Consider the following 26,293-nt stretch of genomic DNA (forward strand, 5'->3'; position numbering starts at 1 on the left):
AGTGGGAGTAATTGTTTTAGTGGCCTCGGGTAAAAATTCACTTAATACTTTTGGTTAATGCAAAGCTTTGAAAACCTGAATGTTTAGATGCCTTCTGAGAACTCGAGAGAGGTACAAGTGTCAACGTGCTGCTTTTTGTCAGCTCTTTTAACAACAGGTGAAAAAAAAAAAAGAAATATCAAAGGATATCTGCGTTATACTGCTTGCTGATGTTTGTCACATGAGGTCTTCTGGATCACAGAGCTACTTGTATCTGAGGTGAACCTCCTGTTCTAAGCAAACCCACTTCAGTGAGCAGAATTATCAACGACGAAGACAAGCTTGTGGGTGTGAGAGTTTGCAGGCTTGAGTAGGATTTTTTTTTTAAAGTATGACTTCAGGAAAATGCAGGGTAAATACCTCATTAACAGCAACCGAGCTGCAGCTTCTACAAGACAAACAGCGTCTTGCAGACTCTAGGATGGATTTTTTTAAGTTCTTACTGCTAAGAACACCAGGTCTTTGCGATAAATACGCAAAGGAACGGGGTCCTTTTTAAGTCGCTTTCTCGGAGAAAGCCAAGCCCCGGAGACCACCTCGGCCAGCGCGGGTGAAGACAGCCAGGCACGAAGAGGGGGAACCGACGGGGCATCTTTCCACAACACCCTGCGGGTCTCCGCGCCGAGAGGCCGGGCCGGGCCGGTCGGGGGGCGGGATGAGCCCCAGGAGGCCGCTCCTGACAGCTACCCAGCCCGGACAGAAGGACGCCGAGGCTCGGCTCCCTCCGGGAAGGCCCCACCTGCGGCCAAAACCCACCCACCAACCCACCCACCCCCTCACAGCCGGGGCTGACGACACCGCCTCCGCGCAGCCCCCACCAGGCAGCCCGCACAACACCTGCCGCCCACATTTGGTCCCTTTTATGCCTTTATTTCCCCAACACCCCCCCCCTCCTCCCCCCCCCACGGTTTCTTCCCCTTCTCGGCAGGGCGAGAGAACGCCCCGCCGCTCTTACCCCGCCGCCTCAGCCTCCCTGACCAGCCCCCGCGGAGCCGCACGCCTGCGCGCGGGGCCGGGCGGGGGTGCGGCGCGCAGGCGCGGTGCGGCGCGGCCCGTCTTCGCTCCCGCGCAGCGCCGGGGCCGGTAGGGGCGGGAGGGGGGTGGGGGGGGGCGGGCTGAGAGCGCGGGGCGCCGGAGCCGCTCCCCTGGCGGCCGCCGGGGGCTGAGGCGGCGCGGCGGGGCCCTGCGGAGCTTGCCCTGCGCGCCCAGCCCCCGCCCAGCCCGGGTATTGTTCCCCCAGCCCGTCTCCTGCTGGGGAAGTTTTGCCCTCGTCCCGGCTCCGCTCCCCGCCGGGGCGGGGCGGGTTACGCCGGGGGCCCCTTTGTCGCCACCTCCCCGGCGTGCGGCGGCCGGCGGAGGGGGGCGGGAGGTGGGGGGGTGGTGGTGGTGGTGGTGGTGGTGGTGGGTGGGGGGGGGCGAGGCTCAACATGATGGCGGCCGAGGCTGGGGGTGAGGAGGGCGGCTCGGTTATCTCAGCCGGGACGGCGGGAGCTGCCGCCACCGGCGCGGAGCCGGGGCACTACCCCACCGTGTGCCGGGGCAAGGGAGCGGGGCTGCAGGGCCCGTTCCCGAGCGGCTCCGGCAGCGGCAGCCCGGGCGCCGGCCCTTCGGGTGGCCCGGCTTTGTGCTCGGTGCTGGGGCTCCTGGAGCTGGGCGCAGGGCCTGAGCCTCCGGCGGCCGGCACCGCCGCTACCGCGGCCGGCCCGGGGCAGGGTCTGGAGGCGGCTCGGGCCACCGATCCCGGCACCACCGCCGCCCTCGCCTTCCCTCCGCTGCCTCCGCCGCCGCCCCCCGCGGTCGGGGGTCTGGGGACCGTGGATGAAGGAGACTCGCTGGACGGGCCGGAGTACGAAGAGGAGGAGGTGGCCATCCCGCTCAACGCGCCCCCCACCAACCAGTGAGTAGCCGGGCCCCGCCACGCCCGGGAGAAAACGCGTGTGAAACTCCCCTGGAAGTCCCGCAGAAGTTTGGCAACCCCTAGCATTAACACCCCCCCGCCGCCTCCCCACCCCGCTCTTCCCTCCCCGGTTCCGCTCCAGCAGGAAGGCTGCTCCACCGGGAGAGTGCCCGGGGACGGCGGTGCCGCCGCGGGCAGCCCCGGCCCAGCGGGCAGCGCTCCCGCCTCCGCAGCCTGGGCCGGGGCTGCGGGAGCCTGAGCAGGGCCGAGAGGCTCCCTCCCCTCCCCTCTCCGCTGGTCCTCTGCTAATAACTGGGGGGGAAAAAAAAGGGGCGATCTGGTCGAGCCGAGTTTAGGTTTGGTTTTTTTGTTGTGTGTGTGTGGTTGTTTGTTTGTTTGGTTTTTCCCTCGCCCGTTTTGATAGCGATACTGCAGGCAGCCAGGAAGAGTGAGCTATTCCGGTTGTGGTTTTAACTACCTGTTGGGGAGACTTTCCCAGCCTTCCGTAGCCTTTCTCAGAAGAGCCATCAACTTTTCGTTTTTATTTTTTATTTTCAAACAAAAGCTAACAAAGCTGCTCTCCATGGCATAAAATTGTTCTTTTACTGTGCTCTCGTTTTATATCGCATTGCTTTCTATTAAAAAAGAACCCGAGTAATCCTTCGCTTTCCCATTCGATACACAAATGTAGCTAACGTAAGGTGCACGTGTTTCGTTCTTTTTTTTTTTTAAGTTCAGGCGGACTTGAAACGTGGATTTAAAATGGAATTAAAATTGATTCTTTATCTTAGTGTTAGCAGGCTACTTTTATAAACTGTCTGAACTGCTTTGCTGCTCAATTAAAGTGTATTTTTAGTGAGGTTAAGTTTGGAGAGGAGGCAATTGAAAAAAATAAACTGTAAACTTGCAGTTAGTTTTTATTATACTTCTCCATCCCTTAGGTTAATCGAGATTTCTGCAGTGCTGGTAACAGAATCTTGCACTAGAGACAGGCCAGTTCTGTGTTTATATTGTGTGAAATATAAGATCAGATAATGTTATATGGAGTTCGTGTGGCCAGTAAGTAGTCTAAACACAACCTTTGGATTTTACTGCAGAAAGTCTGCAGTTTTACATAAAGCACTTGCAAGGCTTGTATCAGAGCAGAAAATAGCTCCTGAGTGCATACCTTGCTCTCCCCAAAAGGAAATTGCTTCAAAGGCTTGAGTTACTTTCATTGGTGTCTAGAAATAAGTTCCTGAAGTTCCAGTGAGTATAGTCAATAACTTGTGGTTTCAAGGTACAGGGTGGCAGAACCATCTGAATTTTGGTTCTTTTTTACTGTATAAATTCTTTCCTAGCTCCACTGTCAGAATCTTTAACTTCTGCACTTTTATAGGTGCTTTCAAGATTTCAGGAGTCATTGTGGTTACTAGGAGAAGCTGATCTAGCTCAAACATGTGCCCTGCTCACTACAGGTTGGCTGGACAAAAGCACCTCTAAAGGTCCCTTCCAAGCCGAATTATTCTATGATTCTGTGAAAACATAACATAGGATTTACTTTAAATTGAGCTCTGTAACGTTGAAAGGCTTCCTACCTAGTCATCCTTTATTCTTTAATATCTTGTCTTTTTCTTGGAGTTGGTAAACATTACGGCCTTGTTTTGTCTAAGACAGTGTTTCAACACTCTCAAGCTTGTAAACTTCCCTGAAGAGGAAAGCCTGTAAGAGCTAGAAAGAGCTGGAAATAGGACTAGGCAGGTTTGACAGAGGTTAAAGGGAGAAATAGCACATAAAAGCGAAGTTACTTCTTTGGTATTGTGTGCCAAGCTGGTGAGATACAGAACTGAGGTCTTCTGATTTTTTTCTCTCTGAAAGATCAGATTGCTTCTTCTGTTAGACCAGGGTAAGTTCCTCAGAGAACTGATGAAAAAGCCTAGAAAACAGGCTTTTTGAAATATTCTTAGAAAGTGGGGTATTTCTTTATGAATAACCACCTGTTTGATTCTAAGTAGTTCTTAGCACATCCACAATTCTGAGTGCCTTTTGCAGTCAGAATATTGTCTCGTAAGTCATGTGCAAGCATGATAGTTAACATTCATGAAAGAGAATGTTAGATTTCTGACAAGGAGCACGTGCTAGGGGAAGACTTCAGAGGCCCTGATTTTGTTTTGATTGACAGGGCTGCTCACCTTATTCAAACAAAGGAGACACTGAAGTTTTTGCAGGACCAGGGCATTGCTCTGTAGTTGAGTGTTATTTGCTACTGAAGATTCTTTATTACAGAAACATCTAAGAAGTAAAATACATTTTAAAAAATGATTCAGAAATTCAGGCTTTCATATACTTTTTTGTTTGTAATTTTATCCCAGGTGTGTGATTTTCCATTACAAAAAAAAGTTGGCTGATTAAAGTAATAGAAACCTTTCCCCCTTTCATTCATCTCTTATCTATTTTATACAGCATCAGTTTTTACCGTTCTCAGTTAAGTCATTTAAGTTGGCCATATGTCGATAGTAAATTCTATCCTTTCAGTCCTTCTGTTCTGTTTTGGAAGTGCCCTTTCTTTGTAGTCATACCATCTGCTTCTGTGGAGTTGAACCCTTGATTTATTACAAAAAACAAATATCAATATTATCTATCATCTTCTGTAACAAAAGGTCCAATATTAATCTTTAAGAATAGTCATGATCCTGTAATTTAAACTTGGGTTAAATTTCTCCTGTTGAATGTGATTACAAAACTGCTGTTCCATTTGTTTAAATATGACTGCCAGCTCCACCCTTTCCCACTTCCTCTTAATTCATTCAGTTTTTTATAGGAGGATTATATACAGGGTTGGCTTGATGGATAGTTCTACAGATCCGTCAGATGGCTTTGTTTCTTGGTCTTAATTTCTTACTATATATTACGTGTACATCAGAAAATTGAGATCACTCCTGGCTTTGCTTTATGTGATAGAAAATCTCTGTTCTCTTGTATAAGAATGAAAAAAAGCATTAGTGTTTTTCCTAACGGCGACAACTCACTAGGTGCCTTTGCCTTTCCATGAGCATGCTTCATATTTCAGGATTTACTCGATGGTTGGTTACTGACTCTCAACAAAAATATCTGGTAAAAGTTGATGCTTGTGTTTCCAGATTAATACTTCAATCTTAAATTAGGTTTGTAGTTATGTAATGGAGCTTTCTGTTTAAACTTAGATAAACTTTATCACTTTTTAATCTCCTTTTTAACTTGTTTTGCAAATGAGAAAAAAACCAAAACAACAAAACCCAAACCAGACACAAAATAAACAAAATCTGAATGAATTCCCAGTTTACAAGTATTGGGCTGTACAGGTGGTACAGACCAAACTTTTTTTTTAATATGAATAAGTTCTTAAATACCCTATAGTTGTCAATCTGGCTTTCACAGTAGCTAACCTGGAGGGCTGGGAAGTGAAGCAGATGCAAGCTCTGCACTTCCCATCAGGATGCTGTAAATATAGCTTGTTCAGAGTAGTCAGGATATGTTCGTCTTCCCTAGCAAGCACCTAATACATTTAATTTCCTCTTCTCTATTCCACATACCTAAGGAAAAAGGCAACATGCATTTTTTAGTGTATTTTCTTAATTTTCTGGCAGTGGGTGGAGATTGTCAGCATGCAACAGGTTACTTTTGTTCACAAACTCAAAATCCTCAAGAAGGGTTGATTTTTATCTTCTCTAATCCTAAGTGAAATTGACTTAGGCTTGTCTGCTCAGTGTGTGTGTGGTTTTGCATTTTTCTGGAGCACAGCAGGAGCATGTTTATATTGTAGCTTATTTCTAGGTGGGAGGCACAGGATACTAGGGAATAAAGCAGGCAACTTTTTGTTTTGGTAATTTATTTATTTATTTGCACTTTCTACCCCATTTTGAAACCTCACTGAGGCTGAAACAGTGTAAGGAAAAGCTTTCAGATTTAATGAATGAATGCTATTTTATTGGGTTCTAAAGCAGCAGTATATGGAATAGTGCTGTTATATATGTATTTCATTGGAAGTCTTAGCTGAAAAAGAATATTTTAGATTATAGTGTTGCATTAAAGTGGCAGAAGCAATTCCAGTTTATTCTGGCAAAAGTGATATTTTCATATGGTGTTTTTTGAGCAGTGCCTATCAGTTTGAAATGGAAATCTGTTGAAAATGAAAGCTATCAATTGTACAAAATGAAACAGGCTGTCAGAATACCTTCTAGTTAAAACAAATCTTAATCAAAGGTGATTTATTCTTATAGGAGATAGAGAGATGGGTAGAGAAATATTAAATAAGCAGAGATTGTGTGAAAGTAGAACATTCTGCTGCCTGAATATGTTGTATGTTTCTTCACTTGAGTGTTGGAGGTGGCAAATCCAGATTTCTGCAGCATTTGTTTATTTCAGTAACTCATGAAAAGGACTTTTTTTTCAGAATAGTTGTCAAAGGCCCTTTTCCATAGCAATGAATGAATCTGAAAACTGAGGGGAAGTAATATTGGAATATCCAGTTAAGATATGTATAAATGATAAAAATTTAAATGTGATGTAACTTGATTTTACCTTATGAAGTTTCTGTTTAGCAGTTAATGTGGTTACCAGGTAAACTTTCATTTTTTAGATTTCTTTATTAATTCCTTTTCTCTGCTGAAGGGAAGCACCTTGCTCTTCTGAAGTTAATGCATGGTGTACTGATTGGGCCACTTACAAAATAGACTTGAATGTAAATCTGGATTTAGTTCTGGCTGAATGTGTAGTGTTAGAAGTGCTGACTCGAATGGTTAAGAACAGCAGAGCAAAATCGTACCTAACCATATATAGGAAGTAAAGCAGCAAGTGAACTGAGTATGCTAGATATATATATAAAGGGAAACTTCAGATGGAGAATACTAGAAGTAGAATAGCATTTGATGCTGGAAAAAGTTTAAGAAGGACTTTTCAGTAGTTTAGTCAGTATTTCTGGTTAACATCAGATGATATAATTTTGTTTAAACAGTAAACAGTCTCTAGACCTTTGCTTTTTCTACTTTTTATGTTGTGTAGTATATTGACTCCCAGTACTTCAGTGTGGAACTTAGGCACTTGATCTACTGGCCAGCCCTATTTTGAAGTATTTTGTGCTGTATTTCGTTACCTTTTCTTGTCTTAATATTTTGTGGCTGGCGTCTGGGGGGAAAAACAAGTTTTACCAGTTGGGGCATGGGTCTCTTCATTGTAGGACCCCATCTGTTGATTCAGCCATAAATTCTTAGGACTCCCATAGTGGTTTTCCAGTTTCTCATGTGTCTTTTTTTCTCCTTCAACAAAACAGAACAAAAAAAATCTTGGTATTTGTCTCACTCGTAGGCACGTAGGAGGGAGGAGAAGGCATCTTGTTTGAACATTGTCTTTGTGCTGCATAGAAGTATTACAGTGAAAGACTGAGTTCTTCTGTGTCCCTGCAGAGCATGATCAGTGCCAGTTGAATGTTACCAGTTCTTTACAAATTTATGTACTTGCTCTGTTTTATAGACTTTTATATACTATATAAAGACTACAGGCAGTCCTTAGTAATTTTTATGTGTAATATCTGCTCTGTCACTCTGGAGCAGACAAAAGTTTCTGTTATTACATGACTCGGTCTTTGTTTTGTGCTAAAGGGGTTGAGGAGAAGTCAGCATGAATTTATGAGTGGGATTTTTTTTTTTTTTTTTTTTGATGCTTAACATAACAGCCTTCTACAGTGGAGTTGTTGGCTCAGAGAGAAAGGGAAAGATTTTACCTCAAGTTTAGTAACACTTTTGACACTCTCTCAGAGCCTCCTTGCAGAGAAGCTGTCACAGTGTACAGGTTAGATAAATGGACTTGAGGTGGATTGAAAACCAGCTAAACAGCTGGGCCCAGAGGGTGGTGATCAGCAGCAGAAAGTCCTGGTGGAGGCAAGTCACTGATGGTGTTCCCCAAGTTGTACCCAGGGGCCAGTGCTGTTTAATATTTTGATTAATTACCTGGATGCTAGGACAGAGTGCACCCTTTGCAAGTTCACAGACAATGCAGAACTGAGAGGAGTGGCTGAAACACCAGGTGGGTGTGCTGCTATACAAAGGGAGTGACCTGGACAGGCTGGAGAATTGGGCTGTGAGGGATGTAATGACATTCAGCAAAGGAAATGGCAGAACTCTGGCACTGGGGAGGAACACCCCAAGCACATGCTGGAGCTGACCAGCTGGAAGGCAGCCTTTCAGTACACTCTGATGGCAAAGAAGGCTAACAGTATCTTGGGCTCCACTGAGAGGAGTGTTGCCAGCAGGTGAGAGAGGTGACCTTTCCACTCTGCTCAGCACTGGTGAGTCACATTGGGGTGCTGTGTCCAGAGCTGGGCTCACCAGTACGAGGGAGACATGAATTTACTGAAGTGAACCCAGTGCAGGGCCACCAAGATTGTGAAGGGACTGGGTCATCAATCAAATGAGGAGAGACTAAGAGAGCTGTGACTGTTCAGCCTGGAAAAGAGGAAGTTTGGATGGGTCTTATCGATGCATATACAGATCTGATTGGATGGAATGAAGATAAGGGAGCCAGCTTATCCTCAGTGGTGCCCAGAGACACAGCAATGGCAACGGAAACAAATTTTTAAAACTTCACATTCTATCTGAATTAAAAAAAAAACAAACACCTTTCTGTTCTGGGGATGGTCAAACAGTTGCAGAGATTGGCCAAAGAGGTTGTGGAGTTTCCATCACTGGAGGCGTTTGTTACCTGACTGAACATGGCATTGAGAAACCTGCTGTAGCTCACCCTGCTTGAATGGGTTAAGAAGGGGGAGGGATTGGACTAGATGCACAGCAGTCACATCCAACTTAAGGAATTCTGTATATGTATAAATATACTGTTTATAGATCAAGATCCATGTTAGATGGTCTGTTTGCTGAAAATTGGTACTTGAAGTAAACATGAATCATGTCAGTAGCTGGTAAGGGAGACATCAAAGGAAAGTACAAGAAATCCTTAAGTGGGTAAATAGAATCTTTCATTACCTTCTTTTAGGCAGATCTCATAATTTCAGCTGCAAAAAACAAGGGTCTGCCTTTTAGAAAAAAGTCTAAGGTAGCTAACAGTGCTGCTTAAATATTTCATAAATTTGCTCAGAATGTCTATGTTTTCCTTCTAAAGTATGTTTTTATTACAATTTTTAATGTGTACAAATCAGTGTATACAAACTAATGTTGTTAAATTAACTTGAAAGCTCTGGTCACCTTTCAAGAACAGAGAATCAAGGTCACCAGGACACTCGGAGTATCCAGTCAGTGTCCTAGTAAGTCAGCTGTCTGATTCTTTTGATGATCAAACCCTAAAAAACTATTTTTTTTTTCTTCAGATTTCAATATTTTCAGCTGCTTCTCAGGCCGACTTCCTAACAAATCAATTTTTTTTTTTTTTTCCTTAGGTTTTCCTTTTTTGTTAAACTGAAGTAGTAGTAGTTGTTAATCCTCAAGTTCTAGTTGGAATTTGTAAATATACAGTTTCATCAGGGTTGGAATATGTACAATCATAGGACGATAAAAGAGCCTAGATTGGGAGGGACCTTGAAAGATTGTCTGGGCCAGCCTTTTGTGGGAAAGGGAGCATGGATGAGATTATCTAGGACCCTGTCCAATCGAATCTTGAAAACCTGCAGTGATGGGGGTTCTACAACATCAGCAGGTAATTTGTTCCAGGAAATAATTATTGTCACTATAAGAACTTTTTTAGGACTGGAATACTGTGATGAGGCCCCCCTGAGTTTCCCTTTGCCAGAGAGAAGTGATACAACTCCTCAGGCTTTCCTCATAGGGCAGGTTCTCCAGCCCTTTCATCATCTTGGGGCCCTTCTTTGGATCCTGTCTAATCTGTCTGCATCTTCCTTGAATTGTGGAGACCAGAACTGGAGTGTACTCCAGGTGCAGCCTGACAAGTGCTGGGTGGAGCGGAGTGATCCTGCCTCTCTCTCTGCTAGCAGTGCCCCTGCAGACACATCCCAGGATCCAATTTGCCTTGCTCACTGCAGCAGTGTGCTGCTGACTCGCGTTCAGCTTGTTGCCCACCAGGACCCCCAGGGTCCCTCTGAGCACGGCTGCTCCCCAGCCTGGACTGTGCTCTTTGGTTATTCTGACCCACCTGCAGGACCTTTGCTAGTCTTTGTTAAACTTCATACTGTTCTTGCTACCCCACTCTTCAGCCTGCCCAGGGCTCTGTAAGGTGGCTCTCCCTACTAATGTGTCCTCCTCACTGTGCAATCTGGGATCATCAACTTGGGTGTTTTCAGTCCCATCATCCATCTAATTTCTGAAGGTGTTGAACAGTGTGGGGTCCACTATCAGTCCATGGAGACCCACTTGTCTTATTCTGCCAGCCAGAGTACAGACCACTGATAACTACTCTCTGAATGGAGCCCATGAGCCAATTTCATACCCATCTTGCAGACCACCAACCCAGTCTGTATCTTGCCAGTCTATCCAGTTAATGTTAGTGTTGAGATGTAAGCTGCATATAATTATACTGCAAGAAGCTGAGTGTGTAACTACATGGCAATAGTGAAAATATTAGTTCTGTGATGAGGATTACTGTCATTGGCACAGCAGGGGTGGGTATATGATTTTCTTATTAATCACCACTTACAGATATTTAGAGAAGGTTTTTTTTCTATGAATTTCCCCCGTGCAGGGTACAAAGCTTTCTTTTCTGGAGTGGCTTCCAAAAACCATCTAAGTTTAGCCAACATTTGGTAATCAGCTCAGGAATCTTATGGTAATTCTGTGTAGATTTGTGTAAGAAGTTTTCTGAAATGCTGGTCTGTTTTTTTATTGTTAGCTGCAGCTTACTCATTGGGTTTTGTATAGTTGTTGTATAGAAACATTGCATAATCTTTTTCTATATATAAAATTTCAGAGTAACCATACATTGATGAATTAATTTCTTGACTTCTGTTAGTAGAGTAACACTAGAGACTTTACAAGATTCAAGCTTGAATACTTGCTTAATCCAGAAGATTAAGGAGTTGCTTGCATTATCTTGTTCAAACCACACCTTTCCCCCGGATTTTTTCTTGCATAGATTTTTGTGCTTTCTAAGCCTCTGTGAAGAGATTTCCTTTTCATTCTTTCCACTTCTTGGTAATAAAAGGAGTGCTACTGAAATGGCTTTATTCTTTCAAAAGCAAAATGTAACCAAGCCTCTGTAGCAATCATCTCATTCTATATTCAAGTCTAGAAACAGGGGGTTTTGTTTTCTTAGTTGTGCACACAGTTCTTTTATGTCACACAGTTGCATTTGTTGTGTATGGATTGTAGTCTCCAGGTTATATTGCCCCACTGTTGTTCCTAGTGCAAGTGGGAAGCACTGGACATCTTTTAATTCAGTCATTGCACCTATCTTGCATTTCTAGTGTGTGACTGTCAGGGTTTTCGCATTATTGAAGCAGTTCTCTGTCTGTGGACATGATGCATCTATGTAGAGAGACATTCCAGCTTTAAAGAGGAGGTAAGAGTGGAGCACAAAAAAAACCCCTTGTGCTTGGTTAGAGAGGGTGAGGAAAAAGGAGAATGAGGAAGACAAAGGAGCCTCCAGTACATTTAATTAATTGGCAGACAAGATGAACAACATGGTAGAAATTCCTTAATTACTGCTAAAGAGTATCTGCTGATTTGTGTAGCAGTATTAACATTGTTCCTGTAGTTCAAACAGAAAAAGATGTGGTTTTGACCTGAGCGTGCAGGTAGGAAGCAAGTAAAAATGGGAAGTTTCTTGCTAAAAACTATTGTGAGTTCCAGAATTCACTTCCTAAGCTGATCCTTCAGGAAGAAAATGCACACGACTACAAGGGCTGTTTTTCAGCCAGTTTAGCAATATTGCACCGGTTCGTTGGTGACTCTTGCAAAAATGAGAGAGGCAACCAGTTGTCTTTTCAGTAAATACGTATTGGGTAGGATCAAAAGAAATATTTTTTACTGTGTTGAGTGTTATGCTGTTGTCACATATGTCTCTTTTAAAACTTACAACATTTTTTTTACAGTTATTGAAGCTTTTAGAACGTCTTATTGAAGCTATTTAAATATATTCCTTTTTGACTGTATGTTTACCTTGACTTTTCATCTTTGCATAGTCCTTTTCTTAAGATGTACTGATGGTTTTGTTTGATGTAAACTCTACTGGAAGTGTTTTAACAGCTTCTTCTGGAGGTGTGTGCAGATTGGTACAGCTGGTGTACTGAGGAGTGTCGGTGGTAAAGACTTTCCAGGTTCATTGGCTGGTTCATAGTCTTGAAGTACAGCACAGTTCAATTTTCCGTGTGCTGTTTTTAAGGGGCTCTGGAACAGTCAAATGAGAAAAGCTGAACTGTTCTTCATTAGGCTTACATGGGTTTTTCTTATGGTGCATTGTACTGCCTGTTAGAAAAATGCATAGGGATGCAAAAGGATGTGTCCACTCCCCCCCTCTCCTAGAAGATTCCCTAATGGCGAATTTCATGCATACTGGAAAAGGAACACATACTCCTCTTCGGCTCTTGTTTCATTATCTTAAAGATGTATCCAGTGTAGGAGCTGATACATATTTGCTGAACTTTTTCTGGTAAGAGGTTCTTTGTGATTTGGAAATCCTCAAAGACTTGGTATAAATTTTCTAACTACTGAATGGTAGCTAACAAGACAGAAGAAAGACATTAATTTAGTAAAGTTTTAAGTGGCATTTACCTTAATTTAATCCCTACAAATAATATGCATAAATGAAGTAATGCAGCCTTACAGATCTGACAGAGATGGTGGAAACTGTGTTAAAACGTGGAGTCTGGATTAAAATAGTAAAACTAAAAATGCATTTTAAGCTGAGAGAAATGAAACTTGAACAGTGCATAGGAGCATCAAGTATTCAGATGAAAAGCTCAAGAGGAGGTGGTTGGTGTTAGAATAAAAAACAAGTAAGAATACAGGGTATTTTGTTGTGTAGTGTTTTGTTGTGTGTTTTTTCTTCTCTGTCGTCATGAAACTGTACTTTAGATTTCCCATTTGAAACTGAGATTTTTCCCAGAACAGAGCTCACGTAGTCTCAGAGGATGAGAACAGGAATCTGTAATGTGTTAAAAGTACTAAGGCAGCATCTGAGTTGAAAGGAGGCCAGCTCTGACCATGACTCCTAGAAGTTCTCCATATTTATGAGTTTTGTTGAAGCAGCAAGCTCTGACTAACAGGAGTGTTGAGTGAAGTGCTTCTGGCTTTCAGTTACTGTTTGTCCTCTGCACTGTGACTTTTCTAGATGGAAATAGTGAGGACTGCAACTATTACCAATACTTACCTTTGTACAGAGTTGCTGAAAAACACTTGTACCCCCCTTCAGTGCTTTCTTCTGCGTTGCCTCCTTCCTAACCTACTGTGATTCTTGAGTAAAAATGGCAGCATACTGTTAACAGCAGAATAGTGGAAAAACAAAGCTTCGTAATATTTGCTTTTTGCACATGTAAAAAGGAAATACGTAAACAAAAGGATTTGGTTGAACAATGTGACATGCTTCCACAGCTGCCCCTAGATGGTGAGTTCAGCATCTGCTACCTCTTTGTGAACAGCTTGCTCTGTGCATGGACCTTGTGGTGTGTCCATGTTGGGATGCAAAAGTCTTGTTACTATACCACGAGTTTGCTGAGGGTTGCAGCCCAGCTGCATTTCTACTTGCAGTAGGAAGTGCTGGCTGGGCCTAGTGAGGCTGGTGTGACTTTGTGTCTGGTACCCAGTGTCTGGTTTTGTCAGGCCAGAGGTAACGGCTCCAACTGCAGTGCACTCATTTCATGAGGTTTGTGACCTCTCTGTGTCTGCCAGCCACACGATATGGTCCTGGCTGTTGTGTCAGGACCATTCTTCTGAGCAGCTCTCTGTTGATTTTGTGTATATGTATATATAAGCTGTTTGTGATGTTGTGTTGGTGTTTTGTCTGTTTTCTGTAATTAAAACCATGATACATATAAGGTTGGAGTTTTGAACATGCTGCTTTTGATTTAAGCTGACAGATGGGAGTATTTCCTTGTGCAGCTTATTATTGGTATTCTCTTAGATGCAAAGAGTCACCATTTAGGTAGCGAGCTTACATGTTTGTTACAGCAGTTAAATGGTTGCTCACGGAAACAAGCACCTAAACTGGGATCTATAGTTGATAAGACACTTCATAGTTTAATCACTCTGTAACATTCTGTTGCAAGGCTACCTGTGTTTTCTAGTGCTTCTCATAATAGCTATTGTATTGTCAGGGCAGTAGCTGTGATTCAGAATTTCAGTTGATTCTGTTGTCTTAAAATACTGTGAAAACACTGAATTGCCATAATTTAAAAATTTGCAAAGTTAATGTTAGAAATAAAGGAGTTCCTAGGTAGGTGACTGACTAGAAAGGATAAGGATCTTGTGTTTGGCAATGAAGGAGGATATACATGCAGGTGGTAGTGAGTTATGGTTTTAAGTGCATGCCTTAAGTCTTAGGCACAGGGGTGACATTTACGAACAGCTAGTCAGGTTTTTTATTTGATACCCTCCTATCCAAACTTTAATTCCTTTCCTGAGACTGTAGGTGGGGCTTCCTTTTATGTCTGTCTAGAAGCTGTATTCGAGGTAAATCAAAATCTACTGAAGTCTTACTTCTGTAAGCACTCTAAATTTGAAACTGTGAAAAATGCTGAAATTGTTGGTCTTGACCTGTATAACTCAAATTGGTACAAAGCCTCCAGAGAGGGAAAGGTAGTTTCTTGTGATGTATTTTTGCAGAAACACTCAACTCAAGCTTCACTGGGATACCTGATTGAGTGTTAAAGCCAGAGGATCTAGCATTTATTTCATTTTAGAATCTTATGATAGCCTGCTACTATCTTTCAGTGTTCTGCACACTTTATTCTCTAATGAAATTACAAAGAGTAGAGCAGGTTCTATATTTTAGTAATTTCTGTTGTACCTTCTCTGGATAGCACTGAGTACTGAACGGATACTCCTTTATAACTGATGATTCACCGTGATAGTAACACTTTTTACTAGTGTGAGTTTATTCTCTGTACATTAGCCAATATTCACAGAAAAAATATCTATGGAAATATTTCAAAGCAAAAAAAAAAACACACAACCTCTTAACAGAAGTATTAAAAACAATGCCACTCCTTAATCAAGCAGTTGATACCCTTAAATCGGATTTGAGTATTGCAATTCTGTAAAATATTATTCACTGTTTACTATCAAACTGTTCAAAGATAATGATGTGAAGTTGCAGAGGGCATCTTCATTAAATAGTGAAAACAGGTGATAGGTGGATGAAAAAGAAGTTTTTCAAACTTCTGCTTTGGTCTAGTGCTGAAACTCTGATCTCTGGAAAAATGCAGTTATTTCCCAATAAGCATTTTGCATACTCTAGTAGTATCTTGAAAGCTTGTACCACAGTGTGTCCTGTTTTTTAAAAATGTGTGCTGTCTACAGAAGCTTCCTGAGGACATCACTTGAGCTGTTTTCTGCTACTGTTGCTCAACACTGATTGCTGTACTGTCATTAGTATCTTCATTTCTGTTGGTAGTTAAATTCAGTGTTAATATTTATTTCCGTAGCTTGTGGTATATAGCAGTTTATGCATTCTGAAAGCGGTAAAATACAATGTATTTTGTATCAGCTGTTAATATTTAAATATGTGCTCAGTGACACTGAATTTAATTATGCTTCCAAGTTAAGTAGACATGTTTTTTTGCAAGTAGTTCTGCCTTTTTGTTTTCCAAGTTTACTTTTTAGTAGTTTGCATTTATTAACACACCTTCCCTGTTTTGAAAGGGTGCCTTTAAGTTTGGCATTGTATTGCAGTGTGTCTCTCAATAGAGCTAAGATTATTTTTCTCCAATATGTGATAGATACAAACAAATAAAATCTCAGTTAACGTATCTTTAATTTAAAATAGTCCTCATGGAATGTTGGTTTCAAAAAATTTCTTGATGGGGAAAGTTTCCTGGGTCTCTGGGGAGTTTCTTATTTTGTGAGAGTCGGTCTTTTTGTTGTGACCTTTGCTGTGAATAACTTGTGTTTCAGCCATGCTGGTGCATGTTGACAAGCAGAACATTTCATCTTAGGTATTTCTGAATGGACAGCCTTGAATTTATTTCACTTCCTAAATGACCCTTCTGGTATGGGTCATGTGCTCCACTTTTTCACAGACTGTCTTCAAGCAAGAGGTTTCTGTCTGTAAGGTTGTTGTGTTGCTCTGGAATGGGATGGGACAGGATCTCGCTCATGTCCCTTGTCCTGCAGCAGCCTCAAGTGCTGTATGTTGTACAGGCAGAGGATCACGTGTTCTGGTGTAACATGTTGTGATCAGGATGAAGAAGAGAAGTAGAGCAGAGCTGTACTAGTAAGCACACAGCTTTGCCACAGTAAACACTGTCTGTGCCGGTGCTGCTGTTACACACGATGCTTATTGATTAGTCTTATCTGATTTTCATTCTGATAGAAGCCTCAAAATGTTTGCTTCCATTCATACAAAAAAAGCTTATGGTCAGACTTGTTTTTATTTTTTTTTAACTGTCATCAATACAAACTTTTATATTCTTTTGTATATTTATTTGTTCAAAAGGTCATTTTCGTATCTCTTACAAAATGCATTTTTGTGACTCTTGCAAAACACGCGTGAACTAAAAGGCAAATGTCCTGCACAGGTAGAGGATTTAAATTGTCTAAAGCAATAGCTGTATGGAAGCTGTTGTTTTCTTTAGTGTAGAAATTAAAATTGAATTAAGCATAATTATTTGATGGACACAGAACTGATTAATTGTTTTGGTATGGAGCTCTGGAACAGGCAGTGTTTTTGTGAAGGTGATTAGAACAATGTTTGGCTTTATATTTGAATGCTGCTTACCATTGCTGCTGGTTTTTGGGTTGTTTTATTTAAGCATAATACTTGATCATTTGGAGTAGAACAAGTATTGTGACAAAAGCTGTGTAAATTGAGGTAAGACAAATTAAATGCTGAAACAGTGACTGTCTAACTTCATTTAGACTGAAGTGTTCCATTGTCATACTTTGCAGTCTCTGATTTGCTACATATCTGCACTAACTTTTAATTGCTAGGGTGTGCATTGTGATTAGGGAAGTCTGTTTTGGGGCTGGATAGTGCTTGGGTGACTGCTGTCACTGCAGTTTCATGCAGGCTTTGCATCTCTGTTTGCCAGCGGAGAAACAGGTTGTTATAATTCGCTTCTCAATTTATGCTTTTGGGAAATCTAGCCTGAACTGAAGTCCATGTAGGCTTACAATACAAGTGTTCCAAGTTGGAATAATAGCTTCTGGTTCTGCTTATTTAAAAGAGGTGAATTAGGGAGGAAGAAAAAGCTGATGGATATTAATAGAGTCTCCACCCCTTGGGATGGGTTACTGGGAGAAGCAGGTTTTCTGAAAAACCATTCTGTCTTAAAAATACTGTTTATTGGAAGTAAGTTAACTGAGAGCTTGAACATGTACAGATGTGGTAACTTTGAGACAAAGTTTTGGGATTTTTTAAGTGTTGACTGAAAACTTTTGTTAGTTTCATAGATCTATTTTGTGAGAATAAACAAAAACTTTAGGTTTGTTACTCTTTTTTTCAGGTGGTATCATGGAAAACTTGACAGAACCATTGCAGAAGAACGTCTTCGACAAGCAGGAAAACCTGGAAGTTACCTTATTCGAGAGAGTGATCGGAGACCAGGTTCATTTGTGCTTTCATTCCTTAGTAAAACAAATGTCAATCACTTTAGGTGAGAACTAAATGTTTTATTTTAAATACTGTAATCTGTTTATTTTTTAAAACACAATAGGTTACAAGAGAAGACAATACCTGCATTATAAATGAATATTTTTTACCCTTTCTTACTCCATGATACAGCATTTTATCTGTGTTTAGTTGTTTTAAATAAATGTACTGCTTAAAGTGACTTGATAAGCCAAAGAAGAAAAATGTCAGGAAACCAACAATATCTAGTTAGAGAAACCTGTGTGAAGTGGTTGAGAATAGATGTAAAGCAACATGTAGTTTCCAGTATTCAGTCAAGGGAATTATTTTGAGTCTGTTCCCTAGTAGCCATTGTAGCTCACGGGACGTGCTTTAAAGTATTAGCACATCTGGTTGCTTCCTTAGCTTTGAGGGAAAAGCCTCCAAAAAACCCCATGAGAACCAGAGTCATTAAGTATTTAATAGTATGAAGAATTGCTGGAAGCTTTCAGTATTTGAAATGTATTTGAATTAGTTGTTCTAAATGTAAGTAGCTCTTTACCCAAAGTTGTAACTAGGATGATTTTTCCACTGGCAAACTGTGTATCTTGGTAAATTGGTTTATTATTTTGTGTAAGTGAGATGTATTCTGAGAAGAGCTGCAGTGTAATGTTAATCTTTACAGGAAAGGAAAGCAAATGTTTCTTCAACAGTAGAAGAAATTTCTATCGGTTGTCTTAAGTAGCAACAAGCAAATTCAAAGCAAGTTCTTCAACTTCTGGAAATAGGAATTATCCAGAACACCAGCATATGAGCTGCTATGTGCAGGGTTGGCCAATGTAGGAGCTTTTGTTTGCATCTGCTGTGTGATGAAGGTTTAGAGGTCCTGATCTACCACTGCCGTGAAAGCATAATTCTCTGAAGTGCAGACAATATAGTGCACAAATAGTACCTCATGTTTTCATCTTAATATCTGAGCTATTAATTTCAGCTTCTGAGCTATGCTGATACATGGTTGGGAACTGGTTATTGTGTAGCAGGAGCAGAAAAGTGAACTCTACCAGTAGTTGCTTTCTAGTGCTTTTGTAAATCCTGTATTATTTTTAATTCTCATTTTAAAGCCAGGATCAGGCAATTGGTTATTGGTTCATTCCCACAATAAAAGTGTTTCTGGCATCTCAGGTTAAATGTAGTCTAATGATTTCTGAATCCCTACGGGAAAGGCCTTACAGTATTTTTAAACCTTAAAGAATCCTTCATTCTGAGATCCCTAAAACACACAGATAAATATCCAAAGGGAGCTAATTGGCTAGTTAATACTGTTCTTCAGAGACTGGACATGTTTTTGGTTTCATTCTTTTGACTGCCAAGTATATATTTTTGGTTTTTTATTAGGTAGGCAAGTGTTACTCTCAATAACCTTGTCTATGTCAAGAATGGCAGCCTTAAAGTAATTTCAAGCAAATAAGTAATGGATCTCCCATGTCCCTCAGAACAGATGTGCTGTTTTTACCAAAGGTAGATCTTTGCCAGTTGCAGCCTATAAAGATTGGGTGGAACTTCTGTTACTAAAATATGTCCCTTGTATATTTTTTTCTAACAGTCTTTTTCACATTAAACTTTTCTTAGATTTCTGTGCAACTGAAATCCCAACATTTTACCTGAAAGTTTCTTAAGCTCTTCTGGTACCTCTTGAAAGTTACATGCAGACATGTGTGTTCATGCAGCAGTAATTTCTTACCTTTTAATAGATGCTAAACTAACTGTAAGAAAGTGACTAACTTTTCAAGAGGTTTTTCTGCATTGTATAATCCAGTGCAGTTATTTGTTTTTAAAATATTCTAATATTTTGTTATATATACATAAACCTGTCATAAAAGATGTGTGTCCTGCATAATACTAGTAGTAAGGCTGTTTTGTTTATTTATGCATAGATTATTATTCCTGCTTATTTTCGTTTAGTTCTGACAAATGTAGTGACATTTTTGTGAATCAGCACTTCCTTTGAAGTCTTAAAATACTGTTGTATCATGCACTGTATGCCAGCAATTTTTTATGTAATACTCATTAGCTAAGGTTTACTTAAATTTTTGTAGGGGTCTTATAATACTGCACTGCTGAATGTAGACACTGCTTTGAAAATGAAACGTCTTAAAAAAAATACATATTAAAAAACATTCATATGTCAAGCTTCTTTCTTTTTATTACCAGGATTATTGCCATGTGTGGAGACTATTACATTGGTGGACGTCGCTTTGCTTCACTCTCGGACCTAATAGGTTATTACAGTCATGTGTCCTGTTTGCTGAAAGGGGAAAAGCTCTTATTTCCAGTAGCACCTCCAGAGGCAAGTAGTAAAAAATTTAAAGTAAAATTTTCAAGTGTGTTTTACTTAAATGTTAGTAACTTTAGTCACTGTTTATAGTTTTCATTGGAAAAAACATTGTGGAAATTTTCCAGTAGTTCTACGTAGACTCAGTGTATGTTGAAGTATAAGGCACATAAAAGTGTGTTCTTAGTGATGGAAAGCAATGATTAAAAAGATAATCGTTATTTAATGAAAATGTAAAATGAGAATTTAGTGATGTTTTGTTTATCTAACTGTGATTTCAAAATACACACCTTGGAAGTAATGAAGGTTTCTGAAAAAGGGCCTTCTTTTACATGAACATCCTTAAATGATATAGATAATTAAAACAATGCATAATGCTCCCAGCCAAAAAAAAACAAGAAACACTAAGAAACAACCAGCAACAACAAGAAAACAATGAACAAAAAAACACTACATAAAGAAGTTTCTGAGTGTTGAACTTCTGGAAATTTTTACTCTTAAGTGGAAGGAAGTTAAAAACTATACTTTTATGGGAATTAACTTACTGGTAATTTAATTTGAAGAAGATAAACGTACATTGTCTGTCATGCTAGAGAGACAAAAAAAAACCCTTTGGTAGCTAACTGTATGAATTAAGCTTTTCTATTTCTCAGTGGTTTTGAGCTTTGGAAGTTTAAAGCTGGCAAGGTGGATCTAAAGGCCTATTACCAGTCCTTTGCCTCAGAATAATGTAGTGCTGGAGAGAGGGATTCTACGCTAGAAAGAGGGAAAAGTATTATCTTTGCTCTCTTGCCTTAAATTGTAGCCTGTGGAGGACAGAAGAAGAGTTCGAGCAATTCTACCTTACACCAAAGTGCCAGAAACTGATGAAATAAGGTATGCTTTAATAACAGGTGTTGTGAAATTCCCAAGAGTATTTATATATACTAATGATTTAAGTATGTGTTCATATGCAGCCACTGTCCAATTTTTTCTTAAATTTAAAACAGTTAAGTTAAAGGATTGTACTGCTCTGCATTTTGTTGGAAACAACTGTAAGGCTTTTTGTTCTCTATATACTTCGTGTTAGTTGGAAGTTGTATTAGTTTTATCAAGTAAAGTTAATGATGTTATAGTTTAGAATTACGCTTTATAAAGCTCTGCATTTTTCTTCAAGAGTGTAAATTTGTGTAAGAATTCTGTGCAGAAATGGCTCATGTGAGTGTGTGAAATAAATGAGCTAGGCTTTTTTACTGAATTGCCACAGAATTAATAGTAGATAAATAGCTGAAGCCAAACCAGTTCTGAGCAGTAGGAAGAGAATGTGAGCATTGACTACTCAAAAATGGAAGAAAAGATTGTTTAAAGCCTTCTTTCAAATAAAAAAGGAGCAATGTTAAAAAAGGTTTGTCTTCAATGTTCTAGTATTAATTTTCTTATCTGTGCTTCGAAACTTGGTGGCTTTGTTTTTTTCTAAGTTCTCTTAAGTATAAAATGAAGAGAGAATGATTCCCCCTTCCCCGATAACCTCTGAATTGAATAAATTACACTTTTCAGTGTGCGTTGTCCCAGCCTTTTAAGATCTTCAAAAATTCTTGAATTTCAGGCCTGTGTCTTCTATTTTTCTGTTAACTGTTACTTACGGAAGTAACACTGATACATGCTAACATTGATACCTCAATAGTTTCTTAGGGATTGTCTGTACTCCCCACCTTTCTGACGTCTTCATGAGATACTGTGTGGAAAGGACACAAAACAGCCTCACGTTCAATAGAAAAGCACATGCTGGCTACTTGGAATTGACACTGCTTTCTTAAGATGTCAGAAATTTTTTTCAGATTACAAATCTCTTTCAGATCCTCCTTTTTAATGACTTCTGATTTCTCGAATGAAACAGCCTTGATTTCTTAATTTGATTTAGCATTCCAATTGAGCTGGAACTTTGTTTTTTTTGAGAATGTTAACCTAAGATAAAGGTATATGTTAGCTTTATATCCTAATTGGAATGAAAATTTATCCCCAGGCTCACAGTCCAGTCCTATCTGACCTCTTGAAAGAATGCTGAGTAGGTATTTGTCTTTGAGATTGTTTTTCTAAGCAGATGAGAAGGTTCTCTAATTGCGTATGGCAAATAAGGCTTCCTGCTATGTGTAAGAATAAAAAGATAGATTGAGTCTCTTAAGTGTGTTATTGCACCTACCAACTCAAGAGGAAAAAGTGTTTTCTTGCTTTGCTATCATAACAAAAATCATACACAATTGTATCTTTTCTTTATATCTTTTCTCCTTTTTAGGATACAGCTAATATGCAAAGTTCTGTGTTGAATTTATACTTTATTTTCAATAGTGATATGTTGGCTTATGCTCTTTAATTCTTGCTGCTTGTTTTGTGTTCAAGTTAATGCCCTTTCTGTTAGCCTGCTTCAAGTAAGAGAAATGCCACAGAAATCTGCTGTGCAATTTTGGACTGAAATAGTAGTTAATGAGCTTCAGTTGTTTATTGCTATTTCCTGCTTTGTAATGGATCGTCAGGTTTGCTTGAGAAGTCTTGCTGTGCTACATTGAAAGCTTTTCATGTGACCTGACTCTGTGATAACACTTAGGGAGTAACTTACATTAACCTTCCAGAAATGAACATGTTAATGGTTCTTTGTGCTTGTCTTGTAGCTAATTGCATTGCTTGCTTCTCTGGTACCTGTCTTGTACTTTTTGTAGCACTTGTCTTCATATGTTAGAACATAAAGAATAGGTATTCCACAGGCTTTTATTATACAAGATTAGTTTTTTATAAAAGACTACTTTCCTTATGTTTAGTACTTGATCCCTCTTGACAAAATAGCAGTATTGCTATCTTTTAATATTGTTGTGGTGTTATTTTTCTTTTATACACCCATAGCACATTTTGGTGTCAACAGAACTGAAGTATGCATTAGATACAAATCATAAATCAAAAGTACGAATATGCAAATATAGTAGCCACTTAAGTGTGAGGAAAAATACCTGTGGTATATTTGAGGTGTCAGTAATTTTTCATTAACTGTTTTTTTCAATTTTTCTTTGAAATTATGCTCAATAATTAATTGTGTTCATTAGCCTTTATATTAGTATTGTATCTCTGATTTAAATCTTGCTTTAACCCTCTTCAGTTTCCTTAAAGGAGACATGTTTATTGTACATAATGAACTGGAAGATGGCTGGATGTGGGTTACAAACCTACGGACAGATGAGCAAGGTCTTATTGTTGAAGACCTGGTAGAAGAAGTGGTAAGTGATTTTTATATTCAAATTCTGAAATTAATGATATTTTTTTGTAAAATAATATTGAAATAAATGAAAACTAGGGATGTTTAATTACCTGTTTCCTAATTAGGTACATGTACTTTTCTAAACCTAGTAATTTGATCTATTCGTTTTAAAATAGTATAACAAACCTTTAAGACTAATTCAGTATCAAAACAGTGCTTAATATTGTCCAAAGAGAAGTACAAATGAATGGTGCTGTAAATTTACTGGACAGTTTCCTAAATTCAACTGTTCTGGTAAAAAATCTACTGCTCCTTTAATTGCATGTTTTTTTAAATATGTTTGCCATGAAACATTCACAAACTCAACAGAATGTAACTTTGCATTGTGGTAGGTCTTTGTTTTGTTTTTTTAAGGATGAAGTGTGGGTTAAAAATATGTTGATGAGTTAATTGTACCTAGAAGGGCTTGTATGGGCTTGGGAAGCTAACCAGGTAAACTGCAGATAATTTAATCACCACTGGGGAACAGATGGCTTCACATACTTAAGAAGGAGGAAAAAAAAAAAAAAAAAAAAAGTTGTTGGGTTTTTTTTAATCAAGAATTGCTTTAGAGTCAAATATTATAAAATATTTTTTATAATATTTTCCTGAACAGTATATATGATTTGCTAATAGCAGTGTTATCTGCAGATGCTTCTCACAGATTCCTGTCAAGATGTGAATGGCTAAATTGAAGTGGAAGTATTAGACTGTTGAACTGTAGACTGATATATCAGTGGTTAAGTTAATCTTAATAAAGCTGAGATTTAAAAAAGTTACCACCTCTGAAGAAGGACTTGAAACATGACAGAAGCAATCCTCTGAAATAACATATTTTGGCTGAATTTTTACTTAGTGAAGAAAGAGGAGAGCTTCTTTTCATAGAACTGCAATAAGCCCTTTAGTTAAAAAATGTCTCAGAATGCTAAATGTTTTTTTCTACAGAGGGTCTTAACCTGTGAGATTTTTTTGTTCGTTTGTTTTTTAAACTGAGCTGTACTGTTGTCATGCACTTAATATGTTAATTTTCTCACTAGGGAAGAGAAGAAGATCCACATGAAGGCAAAATGTAAGGAATTTTGTGTTGTTATTAAAAGCAATCATAACTGTTTGTAGACTTTAGCTATGAGATTTCCCAACTTTTGGGAAGGTGAACCAAAGAGTGATTTTTTTCACCTCAGGACTTTTTCTCATACTAGCTGCTGAAAATGCATGGATAATTAACATGAGAGCACTGTAATAGGTATGCCTGTTGCCAATAGATTTTGCAGTGTTAATATCTTAATGAGTCTCTGTACAATCACTTTCAGCCAAAATATGTGCAATGGAGTATTTCATGCACATAGTGTTTGCCTCAAAGGTAACCTTTATTCAGATCTGCGCAACTCTACATGCAAAGTACCATTAGCAGCAAAATTAAAATGTGATAGTTACAGCTTGTCTCCGTTAGCTTCATGTAACAACATTTAAGCTTTAAAGAGAAAGCTGGAGTGCTGTAAGATTTGTCCTATTTGCTTAAATTCTTCACATTTTTTAAAGATTGAATACAATTTACAATCAACAGTGTCTCGGTATGTCAAGCTATTGGTAGATTAGTTTCAGTAGTAAAGAGGAGTGGCAAAATAAACTTCCAAAAATTTTCTAGTGGCTTTATTTTTTCCTAGTCCTCCATTTGCTTGCACCTGCTGTTTTTTCTCTGTTGTCCAGGTTGCAGCCTTCAAGAGGCTGGTGGCTGAAAGGAGGTATTTTTTGTTATCTTAATAGGAGAAAGAAAATCACCAATTTATTTGTTGTTTATTGTTTGCTAGCATTCTGCTTGTCAGTTTAGCAGTATGGCTGCCTTCAAATAAATGTAGGGTTTGTTTTTTATTGATTTCAAAGTAGCTTGTAGCAGATCCTTGGAGCTTTTATACTGACTGTCCACAGTTATTGGTGCCCCTGAGAGGAATCCTGGGGAGACAGTGATTCCTTTGAACATTCCACTAGTCAGAAATTATCCTCTAAAGGTAATACAGAAAGAAAGTTAGACCTAGGGCTCTTTCTGATACATAAAAGGGCCATATTTTTAGCTTTTCTTAAAAGGACAGAGTAAGTTATTAAGCTGCAGCATGTCAAGCTATTCTGTATAGTCTTAAGTATCAGACTGAGAATGAACAGAGGCCGCTGGACTTCTTTAAGGCACAGCTCTGATGCAGCACTCTGGGAAGGTACAAGGTGTGAGATCAAAGCAGTTTGTATTCAACAGTCATAACAAATACAGGCTTTATTTCCACAGCTTCTGGTAAAATTCAGTTTGAATTTTTCTTTATAATGTTTAACCTCCTTGTTTGAGTTTTGCATTTCATGATTCAAGTAAATTTCTGCGTGTGATTGACTTGAAAAAATGCCTATTAATTATCTAGCATTTAAGCAATTTATTTTCCTCTCTAATTTCCGTTAAATTTGGATGTCAACAAGTGGTGGACATTTTTATTAAAATTGATTTATTTATGTACCTGTTAGTTTTTTCATTCTGTTGGCAGAACAGAATATTTAAGTAGCATAATCACTGACTATCTCATCTATATGTATTAGGTCTTTTTAAATAAAGATTAATTCATAGGTGCCAGAGCCTTGGATGTCAGCACAGCCAAAAAAGAGAGCTGATAGTCTTGCTTTCTAATTTTTCTCTTCATCTTTGTTAAGATGGTTCCATGGGAAGATCTCCAAACAAGAGGCTTACAATTTGCTGATGACAGGTACTTGTATTTCTGATTGAAATGCAGTGGTTGTGAAATGGCATAAAGTGACCCTATTCATATTAAACTCTGGCAAAAGTTCCTTCTATGTGTGAATATATAAAAGTGTCTTGCGGTTGTTTCTTCAGTATTATATTACATTGGAAGAAACCTATTGTGGCTATGAGTGTTGCGTATGTTCTCGAGTCCAGTTAATTTATTTTTTTTTTTACTGAAATAATGTTTTAAATTAATGTCTGAGTAACTAATTGTTTCACTCATTGATGTCATTATCAGAATGCTGCACAGCAAATGTTTTTATATATCTAAAGGAAAATACATTACAAACATTTTGAGTCCTTTCATAG

At 39.3% G+C, this 26,293-nt stretch overlaps 1 protein-coding gene across 1 annotated transcript in view; it reads left to right on the forward strand.

The window, feature by feature from the left end:
- The first annotated feature begins 1,466 nt into the window (after positions 1-1,466).
- RASA1 (RAS p21 protein activator 1) overlaps positions 1,467-26,293 on the forward strand; it is a 60,607-nt gene continuing 35,780 nt past the window's right edge. The window contains exons 1-7 of the mRNA XM_051642377.1: positions 1,467-1,936; positions 17,511-17,660; positions 19,826-19,961; positions 20,752-20,822; positions 23,071-23,188; positions 24,246-24,277; positions 25,894-25,946. Coding sequence (XP_051498337.1) covers positions 1,467-1,936; positions 17,511-17,660; positions 19,826-19,961; positions 20,752-20,822; positions 23,071-23,188; positions 24,246-24,277; positions 25,894-25,946 — 1,030 coding nt within the window. The remainder of the gene's footprint in view (positions 1,937-17,510; positions 17,661-19,825; positions 19,962-20,751; positions 20,823-23,070; positions 23,189-24,245; positions 24,278-25,893; positions 25,947-26,293) is intronic.

This window comes from Apus apus, chromosome Z (assembly GCF_020740795.1).
Source record: "Apus apus isolate bApuApu2 chromosome Z, bApuApu2.pri.cur, whole genome shotgun sequence".
NCBI classification, from domain to species: Eukaryota; Metazoa; Chordata; class Aves; order Apodiformes; family Apodidae; genus Apus; species Apus apus.